The following is a 23,897-nucleotide window of genomic DNA, read 5'->3' as shown; positions in this document are numbered from 1 at the left end:
GCCAATATTGTAGCAATATTATTCGTGACTGTATAAATTACTTTTTGTACAATATGTAGGTACTATCAGAGAAGTTGATTCCTATGCAAATCGGGGACCTAAGTAGTTTGGTTGCGTTACGTCAAACCCAGCTGACAGATCACAATTAACATTGAATTGACATATTCGACCAAATAACGTTGGTCTGTCAATTGCATAGGAATCAACTTCCTCGATGGTACATAATTGATCATAATATTTTAGTAATATTGTAATTTTATTTTTAACGTTTGATAAGGATCTTAATATGAGATATCAAAAATAAAGTTAACTGTTAGTTTAACAATTATAATATACTTATAATCTGTCAAGAAACTGAAGAAATTAAAAAGTGGCAACATCGTAGTGCCATCCCTTTCAAATCAATCTAAGAAAAAAGGAATGACACTACGATGTTGCCACTTTTTAATATCTTCACTTTCTTGACGGACTGTGCTTTAAAAATAATTATGTTTTTATTGTATAATAGAAAGAAAATAATAATTAAAGAAAGTGGATAATTTTTATTTATTTCATAAAACAGCACTTTACAATAATAATATTATTATTGACAACATCAAAAATCCAAAGAAAACACAAGTATAAAATCATAGTACAAAATAAAGCTGTAGTGATTATATTTTGTACGCGGGGTGTAAATTTTGTAGTCATATTATATGATATGCTTTAATATAGCAGCCTTTCCCAAAGTGGGCGGTAACACTCCCTTGTGGGCGTTATTTGGATGCATTTTAAATTAAATACATCTATTCCTTCACATTAGTTTTAATTTTTAGATAGCAAGTTTTTGCGGCGACATCTTAGATCTTAGAATTTATTTTTTTTAATAAAAATCCCGGAATTTCGGGATTGGAGAAAATTCGGGAATGCAAATAAGTCGGTAGTAATAACGACTAATTTATCGATTTTTGGGAAAGTGATTGCAATTATTTGGCAACATTTCATTTTATTGACACTTGACATTGACATATCAGTTGTCACAACTGTCACAACAATCGGAAGCTGTCATCTGTCAAGCTGTGGACTGTGGTTCTTTGCATAGATATTTTGTTTGTGGTGGGTACAGCGGGAAAATCGATCGATATTTCGTACAGTGCGAAGGCAAACTCCGTTCGGTAGTGAATTACTAAAGCAATATTATGTTCGTTTGTGGTTTAGTGTAAAAACAAGTGTAACTGTTAATTAATTATAACTGTAATCACAGCATAACAATATGGCTTTATTTGTAAAAACGTTTTATCTCGCTTTCTTCCTGGCCGCCACAGCAGAGTTCGTGTGGAAGCATCACAATAATGAAGAAATACCCGCAATTTTTGAGGAAATACACGAAAAGTGTCCTAATATTACAAGAGTATATTCTTTAACCGAAACATCTGTGAGGGGAGTTCCTTTGTACGTTATTGAATTCACGGATAAACCTGGGTTTCATCAAGCTTGTAAGTATCTTATTATAAAACATTCATCAATATTTCATTCTCTATTATACTCACTTAAATACATAATTTACAGTAGAAAAAAGAATACAACACTATATTTTTTATTTTAGACAAACCAGAGGTAAAATATGTTGGAAATATACATGGCAATGAAGTCCTCGGTCGGGAGCTACTGCTGGGCTTAGCCAACTATCTCTGTGAGGAATATAATAGGCATGACCACCGCATTAGGGCTCTTATTCATAATACTCGCATACATTTGCTACCCGCCATGAATCCAGATGGCTGGCAATTAGCTACTGATACGGTAAGAATTAAATTACACACTTTAATGTTCAGTAATTATTGTATTTGCATGAACAGTTTTGTTTAAAACTTAAATATTTTTTTTGAAATAAATACATTCTGTGCAATAAATGTGATATCTTACTCAAGGACAAACCATATTATCTGAATATCCAGCAATGTCCCATATGTTTTATTTTGGGTCACATTATCACAATGTCAAGGCAACTAGCACATCAAACATTATAGGGTTCTCTATAAAACTTATGTTCAAAACTTACTGTATTGAACTTCTTTAAAAATTACATTTACAGAGGCTTTGAATGAATTTAAATGTAAAAACGTATTAATGCTACTGAATATTTTAGGGTGGTCAAGACTTTTTGATTGGTAGATACAACAACCATTCCGTGGACTTAAACAGAAATTTCCCTGACTTAGATACTATAACATTCAAGTTTGAACGTCAGGGTATTAATCACAACAATCACATATTAAAGGACCTCACACGGCTCAGTGCTCCAGTAAGTAATAAAAAATATAATATCTATGTAGAAATATTATGAACTATAATAAAGCAATTGACTTATCTGGAGATTTATAAAAAATACATATAGTTTTATTACTTTTTTATAGCTTGAGCCGGAGACAAGGGCTGTGATGCGATGGATTATGGCAGTGCCGTTTGTCCTTAGTGCTGCGTTACATGGTGGTGATCTTGTAGCTAATTACCCATATGATGAGAGCAAGAGCGGTGCACCGGTGTCTGAATACTCTGCCAGCCCTGACGATGATACGTTCAGGTGTGTAAATGTATTATTGCTACTTTATGTGCTAAATATACAATTAATTTGGTTGACTCCTGAAACCACTACCCTTTCTTTTGGCCTTGCCAAAGTTAAAATTCGTACTGTGCAAGAAGATGACTGATATATAATTAAAAATTTGATTTATATAAATTACAATGATTTGAAGTTATACATAATATAACTATCAGCAAAGACAAAATACTTTATGAAATAACCGAAAAGTACAACTGAAGAAAGTTTGTTGCCAAAAAATGAATTTAGTTTTGACCCTATTTTGAAAATATTTCCTTTGGCAAAATTATTTAAGTTTTAATCGTATATTTCTCAACATAATTATTATGATCGAAGTCTTTCAGTAATCGATTTTACTGAACTATGACGTCATATCTCAGGGAGCTCGCTATGGCGTACGCGTCCGCACACGCTGACATGGCGTCTGCAACGCGGCCGGGGTGCCGGCAGGCGGGTGAGGCGGCTTACAACTTCGGCAAGCAGGGCGGCGTCACCAATGGCGCTCAGTGGTACAGCCTCAAGGGGGGTGAGTATATTACTGAACTATGACGTCACAATACAGAAAGCTCGCTATGGCGTAAGCGTCCGCGCACGCTAACATGGCGTCCGCGACGCGGCCGGGGTGCCGGCAGGCGGGCGAGGCGGCGTACAACTTCGGCAAGCAGGGTGGCGTCACCAACGGCGCTCAGTGGTACAGCCTCAAGGGTACAGTACAGTACTGAACTATGACGTCACAATACAATATGACTCTCCAAGACGAGTAGACCGGTACATCCTCATACGTTATGTGGTGTATGTATGTACACAGAAATTAATCTAGTGGTGTATACTTTGTGTTTTTAGCCGATCAAACAGCGCATGTTCCTAGATCGTACTATCGAAATTTCTGAGATCGGCAAGTGATATTAGATATACAACGCGTCCTACATAATTTTCTAGCTGGTCACAACGGCATTAAGCTTTAAAGCCCACAATGTCTAAGTACCTACTATCTAACTTCTGAGGAACGAAGATTTCAAATGATAGCTATTCAGTTTTTTTCTTTTGTAGCGATCGGATCGTACCATCAAATAAATTGATTCATAGGCAGTTGACGTACTTTGGTCTGACGTAATTTGGTCGAGCTATGTCAATTTAAAACAAGTCGTGATCTGTCGGCTGGGTTTAACATAACGCGATCAAGTTACGTAGGTGATAGGTCTGCCATCTGCATATATGAACCAACTTCTTTGATAGTACAATACCTACTATCAAAGAAAAGGTTTTCTAGCAAGTCGGATCGCGAGTCATCGCTAATGTTAATTGACTACATATCGACATAATATTTATTTATGTCTTCCCTATTAATATACGAACTTATGCAACTAGATGAACGTAGGCGATGGTTACGTCAAGCCCTGACATTACCGGAGGCTGCTAGCCCTGAGCCGAGTGTAAACAGGTCCATTGTTTCCTTTCCTTCCGCGTAGTCAATTATTTCGATAGTCCTTTTTGTGATTGACGTAAGGTCCATTTTCCTTACTGTCCAAGGAAGATCCGCGTTTTTGATGCAGATTTGGAAGTAGTAAATTCTTCTGCCTGTCCATTTTTTAACCGACTTCCAAAAAGGAGGAGGTTATATTGTGGCAGCTCCTGCAACTATCATGCATGCATCCTCCTATGTAGGAACTTCATGGTACATATTTAGTCGAAATTAAAAATAAAGGTGCGCGAAGGCTCGGGTTTCAAATGTTGACGTTAGTTTTGGTGTTTTGAGTTTTCTTTACGTTTTGATGTTCTTGCGGTATTCTGGCGATAGTAAATTGTATTAATTATTGTGAAATAACTTGTGAATAATTGTGACAATGGCTAAGATGTGGTGAATAAACGAAACAGTATTCCTGGACTCTGTATTTCATTTATGGACCTGTAACGTAAGGAACTAACAAACAGTTCTTACATTGGTGACCCCGACGTGATATAGATATAGTGATTCACAAAGACAATAATTATTAGAAACAAAAGTGCACATTTATTTTAATAAAAATGGCTACGCCGCAAGAAAACGCCGCGACTAATAACGAAGAAAACCCGAACGTGAGTTTTCCGAACAAAGGAGTATCGGCGCCGACGGAAGTATTTCGAGTCGGAGTTAAAGTGCCCCCATTTTGGCCAGAGCGCCCAGCTCTGTGGTTCGCGCAACTCGAGGGCCAGTTTCTGCTGTCAGGAATTAGCAATGACACAACGAAATTTTACACGACATGCGGAAACCTAGAACACAAATATGCAGTGGAGGTGGCGGATATCATCGAGAACCCGCCCAAAGAAAGAAAATATGAAACTTTAAAATCCGAACTGATTCGTCGCCTGACCGCCCCGCGCGAAGAAAAAATCAAACAATTCCTTATGAGTGAGGACATTGGCACACGAAAGCCGTCGCAATTCTTGCGTCACCTGCAGCACCTCGCCGGTCCGAACATACCAGAGGAGTTCATTAGAACGACCTGGTACAACAGACTTCCTGTATCCGTGCAACCGATTATAGCTTCGCAGGGCGACATGCCTCTGGACAAGTTAGCGGAGTTGGCAGATAAGATAACGGCCATCGTACAACCGACACTCCAGGTGGCAGCAGCAACACCTGGCAGCAGCAGCACACCAGCTAGTGACTCTATGTGGTCGGCGATGGAGGCGATGGCAAGGCAGATCGAGCAGCTGACCAAGCAGGTAGCAGAGCTCAGCACACACCAGTCGCGACAACCATGTCGTAGATTCGACAGGCAGAGATACAGGTCACGTTCGAGAACTCAATCGAGGAGTAACGGTATGTGCTATTACCACAATAAATTTGGCAACAAGGCATTTAAATGCACCCGCCCCTGCTCGTTCACGGGAAATGCCGACGGCAGTCAGTAGTGGCGGCAAATGACTGCTATGCATGCAACGGCCGCCTCTTCGTCACCGACAGGAAGACCAAGTTGGAGTTCTTAATTGATACTGGCTCCGACTTATGTGTATTCCCTAAGAAAGCGACTAGAGGACACCGTAATAAGACGGAGTTTCAACTGTATGCAGCAAATAACTCCATAATATCGACATATGGCTACGAAGAACTGCATCTAGATTTGGGATTACGACGGGACTTTGTGTGGAGGTTTGTGGTAGCTGACGTGGCAAAACCTATAATAGGCGTCGACTTCTTAAGTCACTATAATTTATTAGTCGACTGCCGCAACCATCGACTCGTAGACAACCTCACGACTCTTTCAATAGCCCTCCCACATTGTGCCAAGGAGACAGAGGTACTTACCGTCAAGGCCGTGTCGGGCGTCTCGCCATACCACGAGTTGCTGAAGAAGTTTCCCATCATCACGAGACCCGCCGGAGCACCTGTGGAACCGAAGCACACGACAAAGCATCACATACGAACCACTCCAGGCCCACCCGTATATGCCCGCCCCCGTCGATTAGCTCCAGACCGCCTGGCGATAGCTAAGAAGGAATTTGACGAGATGCTACAAAATGGAACTGCAAGACGATCTGGGGGCCTACTACAACCTCTTATAGCAGTATTATTTTAATCTTACTTTATGATTTCGTACCATCACCTCTTAAAAGTAAGATTACTTTATGATTGTTCCGTCAAGACGTTTTGTGACGTCATGTCCCGATTCATTCGCTCTCAGCGTACCATGAGCTCCATTTTGACACCGTTTGACAGATGAGCAAGATTACTTTAACGTCAAACTAGCGATCTTAAATCCGCTATGAAATATCAACTTTTTTAAGATTGTTTTGCATTTTTTACTGTTTTTTAGTAAAATTATATTTGAAAATTGAGTACGGTACGACTTTAAATTACGCATATTATGTATTAACTAGAAAAGTCTTAACTTTATTTGTATTTAAAGTTAACCATGTACATAAAAAAAACGGCTTTTGCTTTGAGATAACCAAAGAATTAAATATTTACGTACCTTCTATTTACCTTATAATAGAAAATATCGAAACAGTCTTCAAAGTCGCGCAACTCACACACCACTTAAAACTTTTTTGTTTTAGCGTACCACAACAACACTTCACGTCTTAATTGGGTTTCAGCATTGGTTTTTCAACAATTTCACTATTTGATTTAATTCTTATTGTTAACAATTTAGCGCTGAATCGGTTTAATTTATTGAAATATTTGAGTTTAGTACCATTCAAATTCTCTACAGTCACTAATAAGTTTTTTCTACATTTGTTTAGACTAATTAGACACTTCATTTGTTTATACTATCGTGTGAGAGTGACAAAACGCTTTATAGCTGCTATCTCGCTTCCACCCATGACAATTCATTTGTTTACACAATCTTGTGAGAGGAACAAAGCGCTTCATAGCTGCTTATCTCGCTTCCACCCATTGATAAATGTAAACAAATAATTTGATATCGTTCGTTCTTTCCCATCACTTAGCAGGAATAAAACAAGATTGTTTTCATACACTTTAAAAAGTTCATGGTACGAATCAAAGTAAGGTTATTGTAATCTTACAACAAAGTGTTCTGGAAACATGATAGTTTTAGGAAAGGTTGTGGTAGGCCGCCAGAAAGCTCATGGTCCTCGCCACTACACCTAGCAAAGAAAAAAGATGATGGGTGGCGACCATGTGGAGATTACCGTTCCCTAAATGCAAGAACCATACCAGACCGCTACCCTATACGTCACATTAATGATTTCACATACGAACTTTCTGGAGCCAAAATATTTTCAAAAATAGATCTAATCAAAGCTTATAATCAGATACCTGTTTCCAAGGAAGACATACCTAAGACAGCAATCACTACACCTTTCGGCCTATATGAATTTCCCTATATGACATTTGGATTGAGAAACGCAGCACAAACTTTTCAAAGGTTCATAGACGAAGTACTCCAGGGCTTGAGCAATGTATATTCGTTCATAGATGATATCTTAATCTACTCACGCACAGATGAGGAACATAGAAAACACCTGGAAGGACTTTTTGAGCGACTCTCCAAATATGGAATCCTGATAAATACAGCGAAATGTGTTTTTGGCGTACCAGCAATATCATTCCTGGGATATCAAGTAACAGCTGAAGGAATAAAACCGCTAGATGAAAAGGTTGAAGTAATCAAAAACCTGCAACCTCCAACCACAGCGAAACAACTCCGAAGATTCCTAGGAATGATAAACTATTATAGAAGATTCATCCCGCAGGCCGCCAAAATACAAGGTCCTTTAAATAACGCCCTAACAGGAAATATAAAGGGAGCAGCCCCTGTAAGTATGACGAAGGAGATGTTAGAAGCTTTCGAATTATGCAAGAAAAGCCTAGCAGATGCCACGCTGCTTACTCACCCGGATATACATGCAGAATTGGCACTTTTTACGGACGCTTCAGACCAGGCCATTGGAGCTGTCCTGCAACAAAAGGAAGGCAATATGTGGAAGCCATTATCGTTTTTCTCTCGGAAATTGTCTCCTATTCAGAAAAAGTACAGCCCATACGATAGAGAATTACTTGCCATATATGAAGCAATCAAACACTTTAAATATATGCTAGAAGCCAGACAATTTACTATTTATACCGATCACAAACCACTTACCTTCGCATTTACAACCAAGAGAGAAAAGTGTTCACCGAGGCAATTTAGATATCTGGATTTTATTGCTCAATACAGACCTGAAACATATACCCGGAAGCGACAATGTAATTGCAGATGCACTATCGAGAATAGAGGAGATCACAGAAAATATCAACTACAGAGATCTTGCAAAAGATCAGGAACAAGATCCTGAATTGCAAAATCTGCTGAAGACTGCAACAGCTCTAATCTTTGAAAAACACAATGATGTATACTGTGACGTTTCTATAGGGAGAATCCGGCCATACATAACACCAAAATACCGGAAGCAAATCTTCTCAAAAATACATGAGCTGGGTCATCCTGGATCATCAGCATCTGCAAAACTGGTCGGAGAAAGATTTGTATGGTCTGGAATGCAAAAGGATTGCCGTAGATGGGCAAAAGAATGCACGGATTGCCAGATTTCCAAAATAACCCGCCACACATCCTCTCCTTTATCCTCTTTCCCAATTCCTTCCCAACGCTTTTCCCAAGTCCACATCGACTTAATAGGACCACTACCTTATTCTAATGGTTACAGGTACTGTTTGACCGCCATAGACCGCTACACACGCTGGCCCGAGGTCTACCCAATAGCTGACATCACAGCCGAGACGTGCGCACAAACCTTCGTCTCCGGATGGGTATCACGATTCGGATGCCCCGCCACCATCACGACAGATCGAGGTCAGCAGTTTCAGTCACAGCTCTTCAAGCGCCTAGCCGAAATAATAGGTGCCGAACATCGCCCCACCACAGCATACCATCCACAGTGCAATGGAATGGTGGAGCGGCTACATCGACAGCTGAAAGCAGCTTTGGTCTGTCACAATACGGCAGATTGGTCAGAGGCACTGCCATGGGTCCTACTTGGAATGAGAGCAGCCTGGAAGGAAGACATAAAAGCATCCGCAGCAGAACTACTCTATGGCGAAGCATTGAGGTTACCTGGAGAGTTTTTCGCCCCATCAACTGCATTGGTACTGGATCAGTCAGACTACGTAAAACGACTACGAAAATGTTTCACTTGCCTTGCACCAACACCAGCTTCGAATCACGCTGGAAATCGCGTTTTCTATATTCCAAAAGACATATGGTCTTCAGAATATGTTTTTCTGCGCCGAGGTCCTGAAAAGCGTCCATTACAATCACCATACACAGGGCCCTACAAAGTTATGACCAGAAGTCCCAAGACGTTCAACCTACTTGTGCAAGGTAAGGAGATGACAGTCACAATAGACAGAATCAAACCAGCTTACCTGCCAAGCAAAGATAGCGCAAAGAGCGATATACTTATCCCAAAAACATTCGCTCCAGCGAAATCGGTCATTCCAGCAGCAGCAGCCACTCCAGTGAATCCAGTCATTCCACCAGCAGCAACCGCTCCATCCAATCCAGTTGTCCCAGCAGCACTTGAAAAAGAAAAGATCACGCGAAGCGGTAGACACGTACGTTTTCCAAAACACTATCGACCGTGAACCGGTCTCGGCAGGGGAGTGATGTGGCAGCTCCTGCAACTATCATGCATGCATCCTCCTATGTAGGAACTTCATGGTACATATTTAGTCGAAATTAAAAATAAAGGTGCGCGAAGGCTCGGGTTTCAAATGTTGACGTTAGTTTTGGTGTTTTGAGTTTTCTTTACGTTTTGATCACGGACGTAATATTTTTTTTACGTCCGTGGTTTTGATGTTCTTGCGGTATTCTGGCGATAGTAAATTGTATTAATTATTGGGAAATAACTTGTGAATAATTGTGACAATGGCTAAGATGTGGTGAATAAACGAAACAGTATTCCTGGACTCTGTATTTCATTTATGGACCTGTAACGTAAGGAACTAACAAACAGTTCTTACAATATGTTCGGCTGTGGATATATATTTTTTTATGTATGCTACGTTTCATTGATGACTGATGAGAGCAATGAGAAGTGGTTATCTATTTTCATGCCTTATTACTTTAATTTAGCCTTATTACTTGTGTAGTACCTAGATTGGTAAGCTTTCATTGCATATGGTGTCAAGTTTTATTAGTCCAAGTCTAGACTCAAACGAAAGGGCCTTTAGCCTTGAATGACCTGGAACAGATACGGTTTTCAACAAGTGTTATTTACGATATTTTGTACTAGGTCCGCTGAATATGTTTTTTACTTTTTCGTCAATCTTACTAATAATATTATAATTGGGAAGAGTTTGTTTGTTTGTTTGAACGCGCTAATCTCAGGAACTACTGGTCCGATTTGAAAAATTCTTTTACTGTTGGATAGCCCATTTATCGAGGAAGGCTATAGGCTATATTTTATCACGCTAAGACTAATAGTATCGAAGAAATAGAGGAAAATGTGGAAAAAACGGGGGAAATTATATGAGAGGGCTTATTTGAACGCGCTAATCTCAGAAACTACTTATCCGATTTGAAAAATTCTTTCAATGTTAGATAGCCAATTCATCGGGGTAGGCTATAAGCTATATTTTTATCACGCTAAGACTAATAGAAACTAAGAAATAGAGAAAAATGTGGAAAAAACGTGGGAAATTATATGAAAGGGCTTATTTGAACATGCTAATCTCAGGAACTACTGGTCCGATTAAAAAAAAATATTTCAGTGTTAGATAGCCCATTTGTCGAGGAAGGCTATAGACTATATTTTATCACGCTAAGACTAATAAGAGCGAAGAAATAGATAAAAATGTGGAAAAAACGGGGGAAATTATATGGAATTTCTTATTATCTTATGAACTACTGGAACAATTTTTATGTTATTTGACAAACATGAAGAATAGACCACGTGAAGTACTTGGGATGCGATCTACTATGCTAACGCGGACGAAGTCGCGGGCAACAGCTAGTTTTAAATAATTGTATATCTTTCGAATGTGTTGTGATATTGAGTTAAATATCAATACCTACATAACATGTCTTGATAATATAATATGGCAGTTATTTAGTTCAGGTTCTGTACCTATATCTACGAATGTAAATCCATAACACATGCCAAGTCCGATTACAGATTATTCTTAGCGGGCTCCTAGACCTACAATAATATAGAACAATATTGTATTGAACAATTTATTTGACAATAACATTGAAAGGCGGAAAATATTAATCCTAGACGGTCAATAACATTGCACAATACGTGATATTTCACAATAAAATTATTATTATTATATCTAATTATTATCCGCTTATATATAACATTCTTCAATAAAACATTTTTGTCGCAGGCATGCAAGACTTCAACTACCTCGCAACAAACGCCTTTGAGATAACCCTAGAGCTGGGCTGCACCAAGTACACAGCTGAGAGGGAGCTGGGTAAAGAGTGGGAGAGGAATAGAGAGGCGCTCCTAGCGTTCATATGGAAAGCCCATACCGGCGTCAAGGGGATTGTGAGCGACGATTCCGGGTATATCCAGAACGCTATTATATCTGTGGTCAACATCACTGGACCGGTGCCGAGACCGATTCGACATGACATCACTACAGGTTAGTTGATTTTCAATTTCAGAATTGAGCCTGTCCGCATTGCGAATTTTAACCGCGCGATTTTTATTCTCGCGTATTTATTCATACAAATTTTTCATCGGCAGTGCTGATACTCTCATAAGATTCAATGTGTTACAGAAATGCGAAAAAAATCCGCGCGGTTAAAATTCGTAGTGGACTGGCCCTTAGATCGCCATTGTCATAGTAAAAGGAGGGGAAGTAAGTTATCTTCATACAAAGGCACTGCGCGCGGCTTGTATGTGTGCGCCATAGTATCAATGCGTCGCCACGTACGGCACACAACAAAATCTCGGCCAGTTTGGCTTCGTGGGTACCGCCGAGATTTTGTTGTGTGCGGTACGTGGCGACGCATTGAAACTATGGCGCACACATACAAGCCGCGCGCGGTGCCTTTGTATGAAGATAACTTACTTCCCCTCCTTTTACTATGCCATTGTTGATTTGGGGACTCTTTGGTGGGCTGAGGAGTTAGCGGGGCGTGTGCGCTCGCACAGAGACACGCTATTGGTCCTGTTAAGGCGGGTCGTTATTGGTTGACTTTGCAGTTTGTACGCTATTGGTAGATATACACGTGCGTTTGCCCCCTCTAGTTTCGCTAAGTGATCTTAAATAAGATTCCTTGTTACACAATGTCTCCCGTACTTAACAAAATCACTGCCAGACGCCAGTCGATTGAAAAAAAAACATTTTTTTAAAGTGAACTGGCTGTGATTGATAAAAATCACAATTCTAAAAGATGTTGTATGAGACTAGATATAGCAATTTTCAGTATTTTTCCCTTTTGCAATATTGTGCCATTGAAATGTCTTAGATATCTCATTATTTATGAGTTTTGCATCAGAAAGGAAGGAAGATTAAAAAATATTTAAGTACTAGGTATATTCGTATCTTACATTATTTTTTTTGTGACAAAGATATACCTTAGCTTGACCGCCAAAACTTGTGGAAACCCACTAAATATGCGGGATTCCCTGTTGCTATATTACCTACTCACAAAACCGGCATTAGATGTTGCCTATTTTTGCCAAAATGCACTAACGACATGATGATTAAACTTCAATTTAATGAAGAGTTTGACAGATAATGTTAGGGACTTGTGTCAAAATCTTCATTTAACCCATCAATCCCCAAGCGGCACCCGGCTGCCGCATAACAATTGAAAATCTATAGTGTCTGCGATTCCCAAGATCGAGGTAATATTCGTCTCTGAGTGCGTAAGCTGCGGAGACCAAAAGAGGTTTTAACGAATGTGCCAAAACTGGCACCAAAATTGTGCGTTTTTTAATAATTATTAGCAGGAAATTGTTTTGAAAATAATAATTTATGACATGTTTCTACCAGCGATGATTGTTATGATAACTTCGAACATCCTGTCTGTGCGTCAGCCGTAACAACATATTGTGGTTCCGAGTTATTTTACCTTTGGATTTCTGGAAAATGAACTTTATGTCGTCCGCTGTCCGCACAAAGGGCTTTCTTGCAATTGGAACTTGCACCTACCCGTATGATAACAATTAGCTATTAAATAAGTATGGACAGCTCACAGCGTGACCTGCGTTTCCTAATAATGAGGAAGAGGTCACAGAGGACATGACCTTCCCCCAAATCTAGATGATTACTCGGTGTCTTTATTACTACAATATAGGTATTGCATCTATTGCTATTTGTGAATTGTGACCCCCCTAAAACTTTCTAGGTTGCGACCGCCAACGATAGTTACATCTTAAAATACGTGATTGATCAAGAATTTCGTACATAAAATTTACTACATTAACTTAAGCACATTAAAGCAACGTTACTGTTTATAACGGATTCGTTTATAAGTTCAAGATTTTTATCGTACAAATACTATAATTGCTACTAGTAGTATACCTACTAGTAATTATCTCCTAATCGCACCAGACAAGTACAGACAGTACAGTCCACATCCGCCAGTGAGAGTGGCTCGCCTTCCTTAAAGTTTAACCGCTCGTTAAATGCCATTAAATCGATTAACGCGATAATCGATTTAATGGCAATAAACGAACGCACATAAGACATTACAACACTCATTATTGTCCATTAACCTTGGTTAGTGACTACTGCTGAAAGAGGGTTCCGATTTTGAGAGCAAAAGCGAAAATATTTGATTAGAGAACCTAATATAAAAAATAATAAACCGAGTAAGTATAAATAATAATATGTAAAATTATTTTAAGCGGGTAGCCTACAAATAATAATAGCTCCCACAGCGGTTTCGGTGACGGTGGCCGGTTTCATTGAAACCAGGCCAGCTACGCAGGAGTAATTTCCAAGTATGTGCGCAGTACACAAGAGCACTCTCTATTCCTTTACCCTCATAGCCCAGTGGGACGGAAGACCGACAAGACCGGCGAGAGATCAGGCGCAGGACCGACTTTTTACATGCCCATACGACGCATGGATCATCTTACTTGTCAGACAATCAGGTGATCAGCCTGCATTGTGCTAACCAAACTTGGAAATAACATGTTTCCAACGCGGGAATCGAACCCACGACCTCCGAGTCAAGAGCCGCGCTCTATACCACTAGACCAGATTAGACTAGACTAGACTATTCTGTGGGCTGTTTGTAGGCTAACGCCCACAAAAATGAACAGCCTACAAATAATAAAATTACTACAAAGAGTAATTAAGTCAAAAAATGGCATACCTATGCACTAACTATGCAGAGTACTGGAATCATAAATATTTAGTGGACAAGAGTATAAGAGCTCTACTACCGTTCTATACTGTATACTGTATAGTATTCTATCTCGATGCACAAACTTATACCGATGATATTATTTTGTTCGTTTATAGTCAATGAGTGAATAACCGTGATAGGTAATAATCATAATATTATGATCAGTGATCACAGTGTTTATCACAGTAAAACCCAACATCCAAGAGATAAAAACTTTTAGATGAACTTAATAACAACTTGAGTTTCCTGTTCAAATTGGGATTCCCAAAGAGCTTGTGTTATCAATTATTATTTATTAAACAATACCGTGGATTACTCATCAATCATCATCATCATTATTTTATTTGTTGTAAGAAGCAAATTATTTACTAAGATTCAAATTTTCAACGATTAATTCCATTTATAAATGTATTCTTTGGTTTGTCAAAGACAAAGAATGTAGTAGTTGGTCAAAGATCAAATGTCCGAATTGCATCAGATGCGTTCATAGCAAAGGAAATGGTTAGTTAGATCTGTTAGTCCCCGTTGGTACAATGGACTGGGAAGTACATTTGATAATTGCTAGGATTCCACAAAGTGCAACAGCCTATTACGATTTACGGGGACTTCGCTAGGATGTCTGTTTCCAGGCATTTACTGTGATAGCTAGACAGATACAAAGGCAGAGTATGTGCTTTTGTTTACGCTATAACAATATAGTTTCGAGTTTTAAGCCCCCTCTTCAGATAACCACGATTATCACCATGATGACGATTGGCGCAGATTGTCGGCAGTATGGACAATTGACGCTACACAGTTTTGGTCGTATTTTCATTAATCAATTTTAGACCATCGTAGCCGCTTCTTACTGTTAGATACTAATTAAAATTTTCACAGCTGTAGCCTCTAATATAATTTTCTAGCAATAAATGGCGAATAGTAATAAATATAAGCTTTACATTAAATGCAATTTGCTCCACGTGTAGCGGCAATCACGTACATAATAATAATTAAATGAAATACCGTCTTAATTTACAATGTATTCGTAAATAAAATAATGGCTTAGTTATATGGATCAATCGTCTTAACTATCCTATATATTCTATATTATCATTCTTAATACATCGTTTAAGGATACAAGTCGGTAAAGTGAAAGCGTAGGAGCTAAAAAGTGACATATTTTTATCTACGTCACTAAATACCCCGAGATTTTGTCCTTGTCTATAGTAACCCAACTATAACTTTCTCCAGGTGCCCTCGGCGACTTCTACCGTCTGCTGACTCCGGGCCACTACGAGGTGACGGCGAGCCACCCCAACTACTTCCCCGTTGCCAAAGTGGTGACAGTTCCTCATGATCAGACCGCTGCTGTTGTCCTCAACTTCAAATTGGAGGTATGTGTGTTATCTTTTGTTGCTGCCAAAGCAAATCTACAGATCAGCCAGCTTCCTCCTCGCGTCGTGGTCCTAATTTTTTTTTTATGAAATAAGGGGGCAAACGAGCAAACGGGTCACCTGATGGAAAGCAACTTCCGTCGCCCATGGACACTCGCAGCATCAGAAGAGCTGCAGGTGCGTTGCCGGCCTTTGAAGAGGGAATAGGGTAATAGGGGAGGGTAGGGATGGGAAGGGAAGGGAATAGGGGAGGGTAGGAAAGGGAATAGGGTAGGGGATTGGGCCTCCGGTAAACTCACTCACTCGGCGAAACACAGCGCAAGCGCTGTTTCACGCCGGTTTTCTGTGAGAACGTGGTATTTATCCGGTCGAGCCGGCCCATTCGTGCCGAAGCATGGCTCTCCCCTCATTGCTGAGGGTCGTGATTCCCCTTCAGGAGTTTAGCGGTGACCACATTTTGCCATCTGTGGCGATCCTTGGCAGAATGGAGAACATCATGGTATCATAATATGACGGAAACCTCGCTATTAAGGGGGTAGCATTTCCATTTTCAACTGTCAATGTATCAATTGGTCCAGTATCGGTCGTATAAAGTGTCTGTTTCATATGGATATGATTAGGGTGGTTTGCACCAGAGGCGTAGTTATAGTTAAGGTTAAGGACTAAGGTTAACGTCAAATATGGCGTCCATTATGGACTTTTACTAGGGATTTGACAGTTCATTTTACATTTTGTTATGGTTAAAGTTAAAGTTATAGTTAAAGTTAGTTGGTGCAACCCACCCTTAGGAACCACTGCTTTGTATAAACCCACGACACCCACGACGAATGCGTCAAATGTTTTGGAAAACGTCTTTTTCGTACCTAACACTTCAGCTACAAAATTAAGGTTAAGAACCTCCTCCCAGTACTTTGAAAGAAAATCAAATTTAATTTGACTAGACATGGTGGGTAGAACGAAGGTAGTCTGACAAATCTCATTCGACGTAAGAATATTGATTTTAATTCGAGGTTGGGTTGGGAGATAATGTACGTCAACGCTTACGTGGCTTACGTCACAGTGACGTCATTTAGTCCCGCCGCGAGGCAATGTGGGTGTATATTTTGTCATTCACAAGGAGAGTATCGATTTTGAGACAGTATATAAATATGACGACGACCTCTGTGGCTCAGTGGTGAGCGCGTAGGTAGTTCAAGCCGGGGGTCGCGGGTTCGAATCCCGCCGACGGAACAAAAAGTTTTCAATGTTCCCGGGTCTGGATGTGTATTAAATATGTGTATGATATAATAAAAATCTAAAATATATATATATATTATAAAAGTATTAAATATATTTCAAGTCCTTTAGGTACTTATATCCTAAGATCCGACCGTAAAATCCTGCAGGAATCGTTTTTGTCGATCAAATATATTTTAAAATAATCTTTAGAACGTATAGAATGGATCAATGTTGGGTTGCCTTGTTAAAAGTAGCCGCAAGTACCTCTAATTGAGCAAAATGAAATTCAATAGAAAAGTAAGAACTAAGAAGGAATGACATTGAGGAATGACAAGACACTACGCATAAAAATAAAAGCGCCTGTTAAATAAAAATAGCAATCCTGCGGGTTCTCGACGTCCTCAAATCCAGCTAGGCATAATAATTGTAGGCCTGAACATTTGTCAAATACAAAAGTGATAGCAACCCCAGTTTGCGGCGATCGTGCAACTGGCAACCATGGATATTCATGTACAAAATGCGTAAAACTTTAATTTTGTACCAAAATTAATAAAAAAATCGATGCTTCAATTTTGATGAAGAACTATGTCTGTTTACGGGCTGGCAACCCTAGGTTGCGGCCGACTTAGAGCTGGCAACCATTTATACCTTATTTTGTCACGTCATTTTCTTTCAAATGATGTAAAATTTACTGAAAAAAAAGATACATGGAAATTTATGCATTTATCTCATGAACATTAAACTTAATTAAAGGTACTTGCGGCTACTTTTGACAAGGCAACCCAATGATATTCTATGTTACTAACGTAACTAGATTGGAAGTTTACGGTAGCAACGCGTTGCCACTTCGAAGATGCCTGCAGGCATATCTCCCATACATAATGACATAACGAATATATGACTTGACATTGTCTTTTGAACAAAAAAGTGGTTACGCATTTCTGAGAATCTTTTGTTAGACATTACTACTCTAGTATTTTAGAAACTCATTGAGGCAACCCAACATTAATCCATTCTATACGTTCTAAAGAATATTTTAAAATATATTTGATCGAAAAAAACGATTCCTGCAGGATCCAATACTATTAGCACGGGGCCAGACTGACGTGGTGTGAAGCGTCCATAGATATTATATATTATATATCCGTAGATATTAAGTACCGTATCATTGTTGGTATTCTAGAATCTAGCAAAACTATTATTTTATAATGTGTACGCGAATCCGCGATTAGAATAACCATACACGGTTATTCCCTTTTTAACGGGCAAAACACACAAGCAATCCAGCATCTGTCAAGACGTAGCAACACAGAAAGGCTGGCAACACCGGACTTCCTTCAACTTAGTAATCTGTGCTTCAACTTCACTTTTTTTTTATGAAACCACCCCGGCCGGGGTGCAACAGTTTCTTTTATTCAACGTAATAACCTTTTTTATATATCTTATATTTTTACATCTTAACTTCGAATACAGTCCACAAGTTATTAACACAAACATAATGCGTTGCTATCGTGTAGAGACTGTAGCCCAGGGGTCACCACCGCCGACCCATTGTGTTCTCGAGTATTCTCGAAGATGAACTTCGTTAAAAATAAATTTCGGTCTCGAATTACTGATGAACACCTCCAGAATTTAATATCAATAGCTTGCACCAGTTTCACTCCAAATATCAGAGAGATAATTCGCTACAAAAATTGTCACTTTTCTCATTGATATGTAATGTAAATAAATATCTTTGTAAATTCCGTAATTGCCTTTGTTTAATATATTTAGTGTGGATCGTGTAGGTCATTTCATTTCTTAGGGAGATCGTAGACGGCACACTTTTTGTGTGATCGAGTCTGCGATCTCCCTAAATATGGAACCTGAGCGAAACTAATTGGTGACCCCTGCTGTAGACTGTAGACTGTAGACTGTATATCATGGCCCACTTGCTATCATGGTCTTGTTAGTCCGGGTTAAAAGTGAGATACGTAGCAAAGTAGATTTAAGATTTGATGATTGATAAGTCCTGCAGCCATACTCAGAGAAATTTAACGATTACTTAACTTTAACACAGATTTTGACATAAGTTTAAGATATTTTATGTCAAAATGGTAATTACAGTTAATCAATCGTCTGGTTAATCAAAGGTCTTAAGTGCGTAAGACTAGCCTACCAGGTAAGACTTTCGAACTCAAGTGATTCTAAAGTCGAACCTACTTTGCTACGAATGTTCTCGCCCGATATCATAAGCTCATTGAAAACCAACAAGGAAGTACAATGCCATGTGATAAGTGTTGTTTGATAGTAGATGATACCACGTGGAATGAGTGATGAGAGGAATTAAGCGTTATACTGCTGTAACCTATTGATAACACGGTATTGGGATTATCACTCAATCGATATATTGTTCAATGTCCATACTTGATGAAGTGTGCTACGGGTTGACATTATAATGTAGTCACTAGTCACAATATATTATTATTATGTACAGCTGCTTTCACACTACAATACCATATACATAGTATATTATAGCTTACACTTTATAGCACAAAAATATTGTACACTATACATTATTATGACACGTTCACACTGTACTATAGGTACGTCTTGTTTGCTTACTATGGCTGCGTTCCAGAAGACGTTAATTTTGACCAAAACGCTTAAAACGTCCCCTTCTGCCGTTCCATTTGACGACCGCGGTCGTGTTGATCGCGGCTATGACGTCACTCATGACGTCATCATTTTCGCTCAAAACGACCCTCGACGAAGATGGGTCAAAGTGGTCGTTCTAGTTTTTTTTTTAATTTTAACGTAACTATATCGCGAAAGCCATGTTCGGAAAGTTTTGATGAGAGAGCAGAGACAAAAAAACTTCATATTATTTCATTACTAAAAATATTTTAATTGAAATAGGTATTATAATATTAAATAATATTTAAGTAATAAAATATTTTGATTGGAAAAGAAATTGTTTTAAATGAAAGGTCAAAATATGATTTCTTATAAAATATAATAAATACTAATTTTCGTCTCTCCTGAGTAGTACCTGTTGACTTAGCATTACGCGGTACCGTATTGTTACTTAAAAACTTTATGTGACAATAGTCAATATGCAAAGTATGTGGTTTGTTATTGAAAATAGGATTCAGTGTGAAAACTGAAATATAATAAAAGTTTAACTATGTATATTAAAATATGATTACTTATGTAAAAAAAAATAATACTAAAAACGAAACAAATATATTATTATGTATTTTATTTGTAAAATAAAATATGTTACTATAAACAATTACCTACTTTTATTTACGACTTCAAGAAAAGGATCGTAATATCCAAGTTCTGTTCAATGTAAGTATGTATAAAAAAATATTATATTATGTTCTTTTTTTAAACTTTTCTCAAAACGCTCCATAATCCGTTCCACTTGGGTTTGTATCACTGACGCTCACATGCTAGTGGAACGGGAAAAACTACGGTCTTGAGCGTGAGCGTTTCTAACGTCATCTGGAACGCGGGGTATATGGCACTATAGTAAAGCGTGGTCTGAAGGCAGCTTAACAGACTTACAATTCTGTTTTGGTGCTTACTAAAGCAGCTGTTACTCAAAATAATATCAGTTTTAATTTTAATTAATTCGGGGCTCAGTCACATGTATAATACGCGGACGACATGACGGGAGGGCGAGGGAACAGCTGTCTATCTCTCAAGTTTTTTTTAAATTTCGAACATTTTACAATATGGCGACATTATTTCTGTTTTCGTCAGGGGCTAAATTATTGCAGAAGCGCCTTGTAGACATAGGTTCTCCTATAGTATAGATGCCTTGCATATATCTCTTTACATGATTCTCCTTAGAAAATGATTCTCCTTATTTTCGCCGCCCCATTTCCGTAATCTGCTACCCCCCTAGGTCGATGTCGCTTCCATTATAGGACGCTGCTGCCCCTAGGCCGCGGCCTTTACGGCCTATTTATAATACCGGGGCTGTATATCATATATATACAGCCCTCGACATCTATCGATATGGATATGATATATTATAGAGAACTCATGGTTCATTTTAATTTTCAGCCGGTGACGAATTGGTTCGACGAGTACAGCGGGTTCGGTTACCCGCGCGGGGTGTGGGAGAGCCAGCCCCGCATATACAAGCGGTCCGCCTTCGAACAGGTAGCACGAGCGATGCTCGAGAAACGCGACACACACTAATACCACGGCCTGATTACTGATATCTAGATTTATACATCGATGAAGTGAGGAGTGACATTGAAGTGATCACTTGGACAAGTGTAACACTTGCACAAGTGCATTCGGTAGTATTTACTAATCTGTGGTAAATGGTAATACACTTATTCAAATGAGCACTTGGACAAGTGTGAATGCTTTTATTTAATACATAAAAATGAGGTGTATTACACCCATTTAAATGAGTATATTCAAATTCACACTTGTAATTAACACTTGCCATTTACACTTCAATTACCTACATCAATGTATAAATCTAAGAAAATATAAATTAATTGTAGTTTGGAAGTAGATATTTTGCCCATATTTTGTATTATATATTTATTAATGTATAAATTCGTTTTCTTAAATTATATGGATGTCACAAAGCTCTCTATAGTTATAAGATTTTAAAATTTTGATTACCACAAAAACGACAAAAACAGCGTTCTCAGTTCCTTGTCCTTGTGTAAGTAATTATATTTGATGTTGTTTGTAAACTATCAAATTACCTGTTTCATTTGAAAGAACAGGTTTGCTGACTTGTTTTGGGTTCTTTTTATATTTTGTGTGAATTTTATTTGGCCATGGGGTTTTACTTGAAGGGTTTCGATTTTTTTCATTTTATTCGGGTGCATTTTAAAGTAAAAGGCAGCTAATACATAATACTTAAACACAAACGAAAATTAAATTATTTGGATAATTTCAAAGGTCCTAAAATAAATTCAATTTTAGAATAACATAGTATCTAATTATTTTAGAAACGTCTGTCAGGGTTTTTGGCAAAAAAGTTGATAAAATTTTATAAATTAGTAAGTATATTTTTTAATTACAAACATTAGGAAAATGTTTTTAAAGAGCATTTAGCCAGCTTTAGATTAATAATAATATGTAATTCAATGATTAGTATATTATATTACTCATGCCCATGTAATCAATTTAGAATAAATATGTAGTAGAATATTAAACAAAAATGTTCGTAAAGTATATAAATAATTTTACTGTCTTTTCTACCTAATATTTATAATGAACTTTACAATGATGAAGTACTCAAACCAGATATGTTACTACCGCGCGCTTTGTGAAGCTTCAAATACGGCCCAATTGGGCCGTCTGTTGTTTAGTCTGCATCGAGCGCAGTCACGAATGTGCCGCGTCTTGTCTTACCTAAACAAATTGAAAATGACGTCGTGCGTGTATCGAAAATGTACCAATTATGACCCGAAAGTAAACTAAACACATGGAATCTCTTACCACATGTCTTGATTGCAATAAATACCTCGATTATTTACATTTTCAATTATTTTTTCGAACAATCTGGAAAAAATCGAATTTTCGTCATAGCTCAGGCGAAGAAAGAGACAGCGATACGATTCGACGTTTAAAAATAAGCCGAAAAATAGTATGGACGTAACATATCTGTATAAGTACAATATCATTGTGAACTTTATCTAAAACAATGTATTGCCGAAAGCAATACATTCTTGAAATTTGTATTTTCGCCATTCCGATATTGTAAATTTTAATATATATGAGAATTTAGCATGTATAAGATTGTAAATAATTTATCTTTAACCTTTCATCTGTGTTATTTATAAAAATATATATTTTTCGTTTACGATAAAATTAATGTTAAAATACTTTTGTTATTATATCGCTTATACTACATAATCATGTCGTGCATGTGGAAGTAACCAGTATCCTAGTCGAAAGTATGAAATAAAATATTATGTGCAAGTATTACTCCGTTTTTCTACACCCTTATAACTAAGTTACAAAATGTAAAGTTAATAAAAATTATGATGGCTAATTATTAGTAATGGGCCATTCCGCTACAGACGGCCCTCAACGAGAATTTTTAAAATGTGGCATAAGTTACATTTTTTAATTGGAATATACGTAAGAAGATGTGTATTTACTAGTAAGACAACTTTTATCGGTAAAAGATGGAATTCGAATAATTTAGAGCGTTTTTAAACAATATCATCTAACGGATGCGATGTTTTTTCCCATATTTTAAATTAAAATAGCGTATATTTCAAATTAATGTTTAGTTGTAGTATAGTTCGAACTCTTTTGTATAAATTACACTATTCAATCGTTTTTAGTGATTTAGACGATTAATTTTGTCAGGCCAATAAACAACTGATAATTAAAAAAAAAACTACAATTTGGTGCAGTTTTATTAGAAACTTACTGCTATAATTACATATTCCATGTCGAAAATTTTAAAATTTGTTAGAGAATTACGATTTAATTCACCTTTAAGAGATTTGAGAATTTAGATTTTGCACCCGCGATCGTAGAAATGTTAATAATTTCAAGTACTTATTACTATAATTACTTTTATCTAGTTACATAGTTTCTTTGTTTTATGCTATTTTGAAATATAGGCAAGTTGTTTTGTAAAAGTTTCGCAATAACCAGTATTCACATATGAACTCATCACAGTTCTTAATGGAGGGTCAAATTGGTTGCACCCGCGACAGCACTTCAAACCTGTTTTGTGGCCCTTCATACATTTTATGAAGTTCTCATTTATAAATCATTGTCAAACTAGTTAATATGTATCCCTTCAAGGGATATTTTATTAATAAATATGCTTCATTTTGCCTGTAGGTAGCTTTAAGTGTGTCAAACTGTTGCACCCGCGATAATGGAATAGCCCTAATATTAGTAGCCCACAAATAAAAA

The 23,897-nt window shown here is 37.9% G+C and overlaps 2 protein-coding genes across 2 annotated transcripts in view; one reads left to right on the top strand and one right to left on the bottom strand.

Annotated features, from left to right (window-relative positions):
• The first annotated feature begins 1,054 nt into the window (after positions 1-1,054).
• LOC121731400 (carboxypeptidase E-like) lies at positions 1,055-22,036 on the top strand. Its single transcript, XM_042120805.1, has 8 exons — positions 1,055-1,475; positions 1,586-1,782; positions 2,129-2,284; positions 2,397-2,563; positions 2,962-3,107; positions 11,418-11,678; positions 15,634-15,776; positions 21,051-22,036. The coding sequence occupies exons 1-8, from the start codon at positions 1,253-1,255 to the stop codon at positions 21,186-21,188; spliced, it is 1,431 nt and encodes a 476-aa protein (XP_041976739.1). The 5' UTR covers positions 1,055-1,252; the 3' UTR covers positions 21,189-22,036.
• LOC121731401 overlaps positions 3,545-23,897 on the bottom strand; it is a 50,045-nt gene continuing 29,692 nt past the window's right edge. Inside the window, exon 13 of the transcript XR_006036228.1 lies at positions 3,545-3,566. The gene's annotated coding sequence lies outside the window, so the exon portion shown is untranslated. The remainder of the gene's footprint in view (positions 3,567-23,897) is intronic.

The sequence above is a fragment of the Aricia agestis genome, chromosome 10 (assembly GCF_905147365.1).
Source record: "Aricia agestis chromosome 10, ilAriAges1.1, whole genome shotgun sequence".
In the NCBI taxonomy this organism is placed as follows: Eukaryota; Metazoa; Arthropoda; class Insecta; order Lepidoptera; family Lycaenidae; genus Aricia; species Aricia agestis.
Note: the sequence above shows the minus strand (reverse complement) of the source record. Positions and strands in the feature narration are given on the sequence as shown.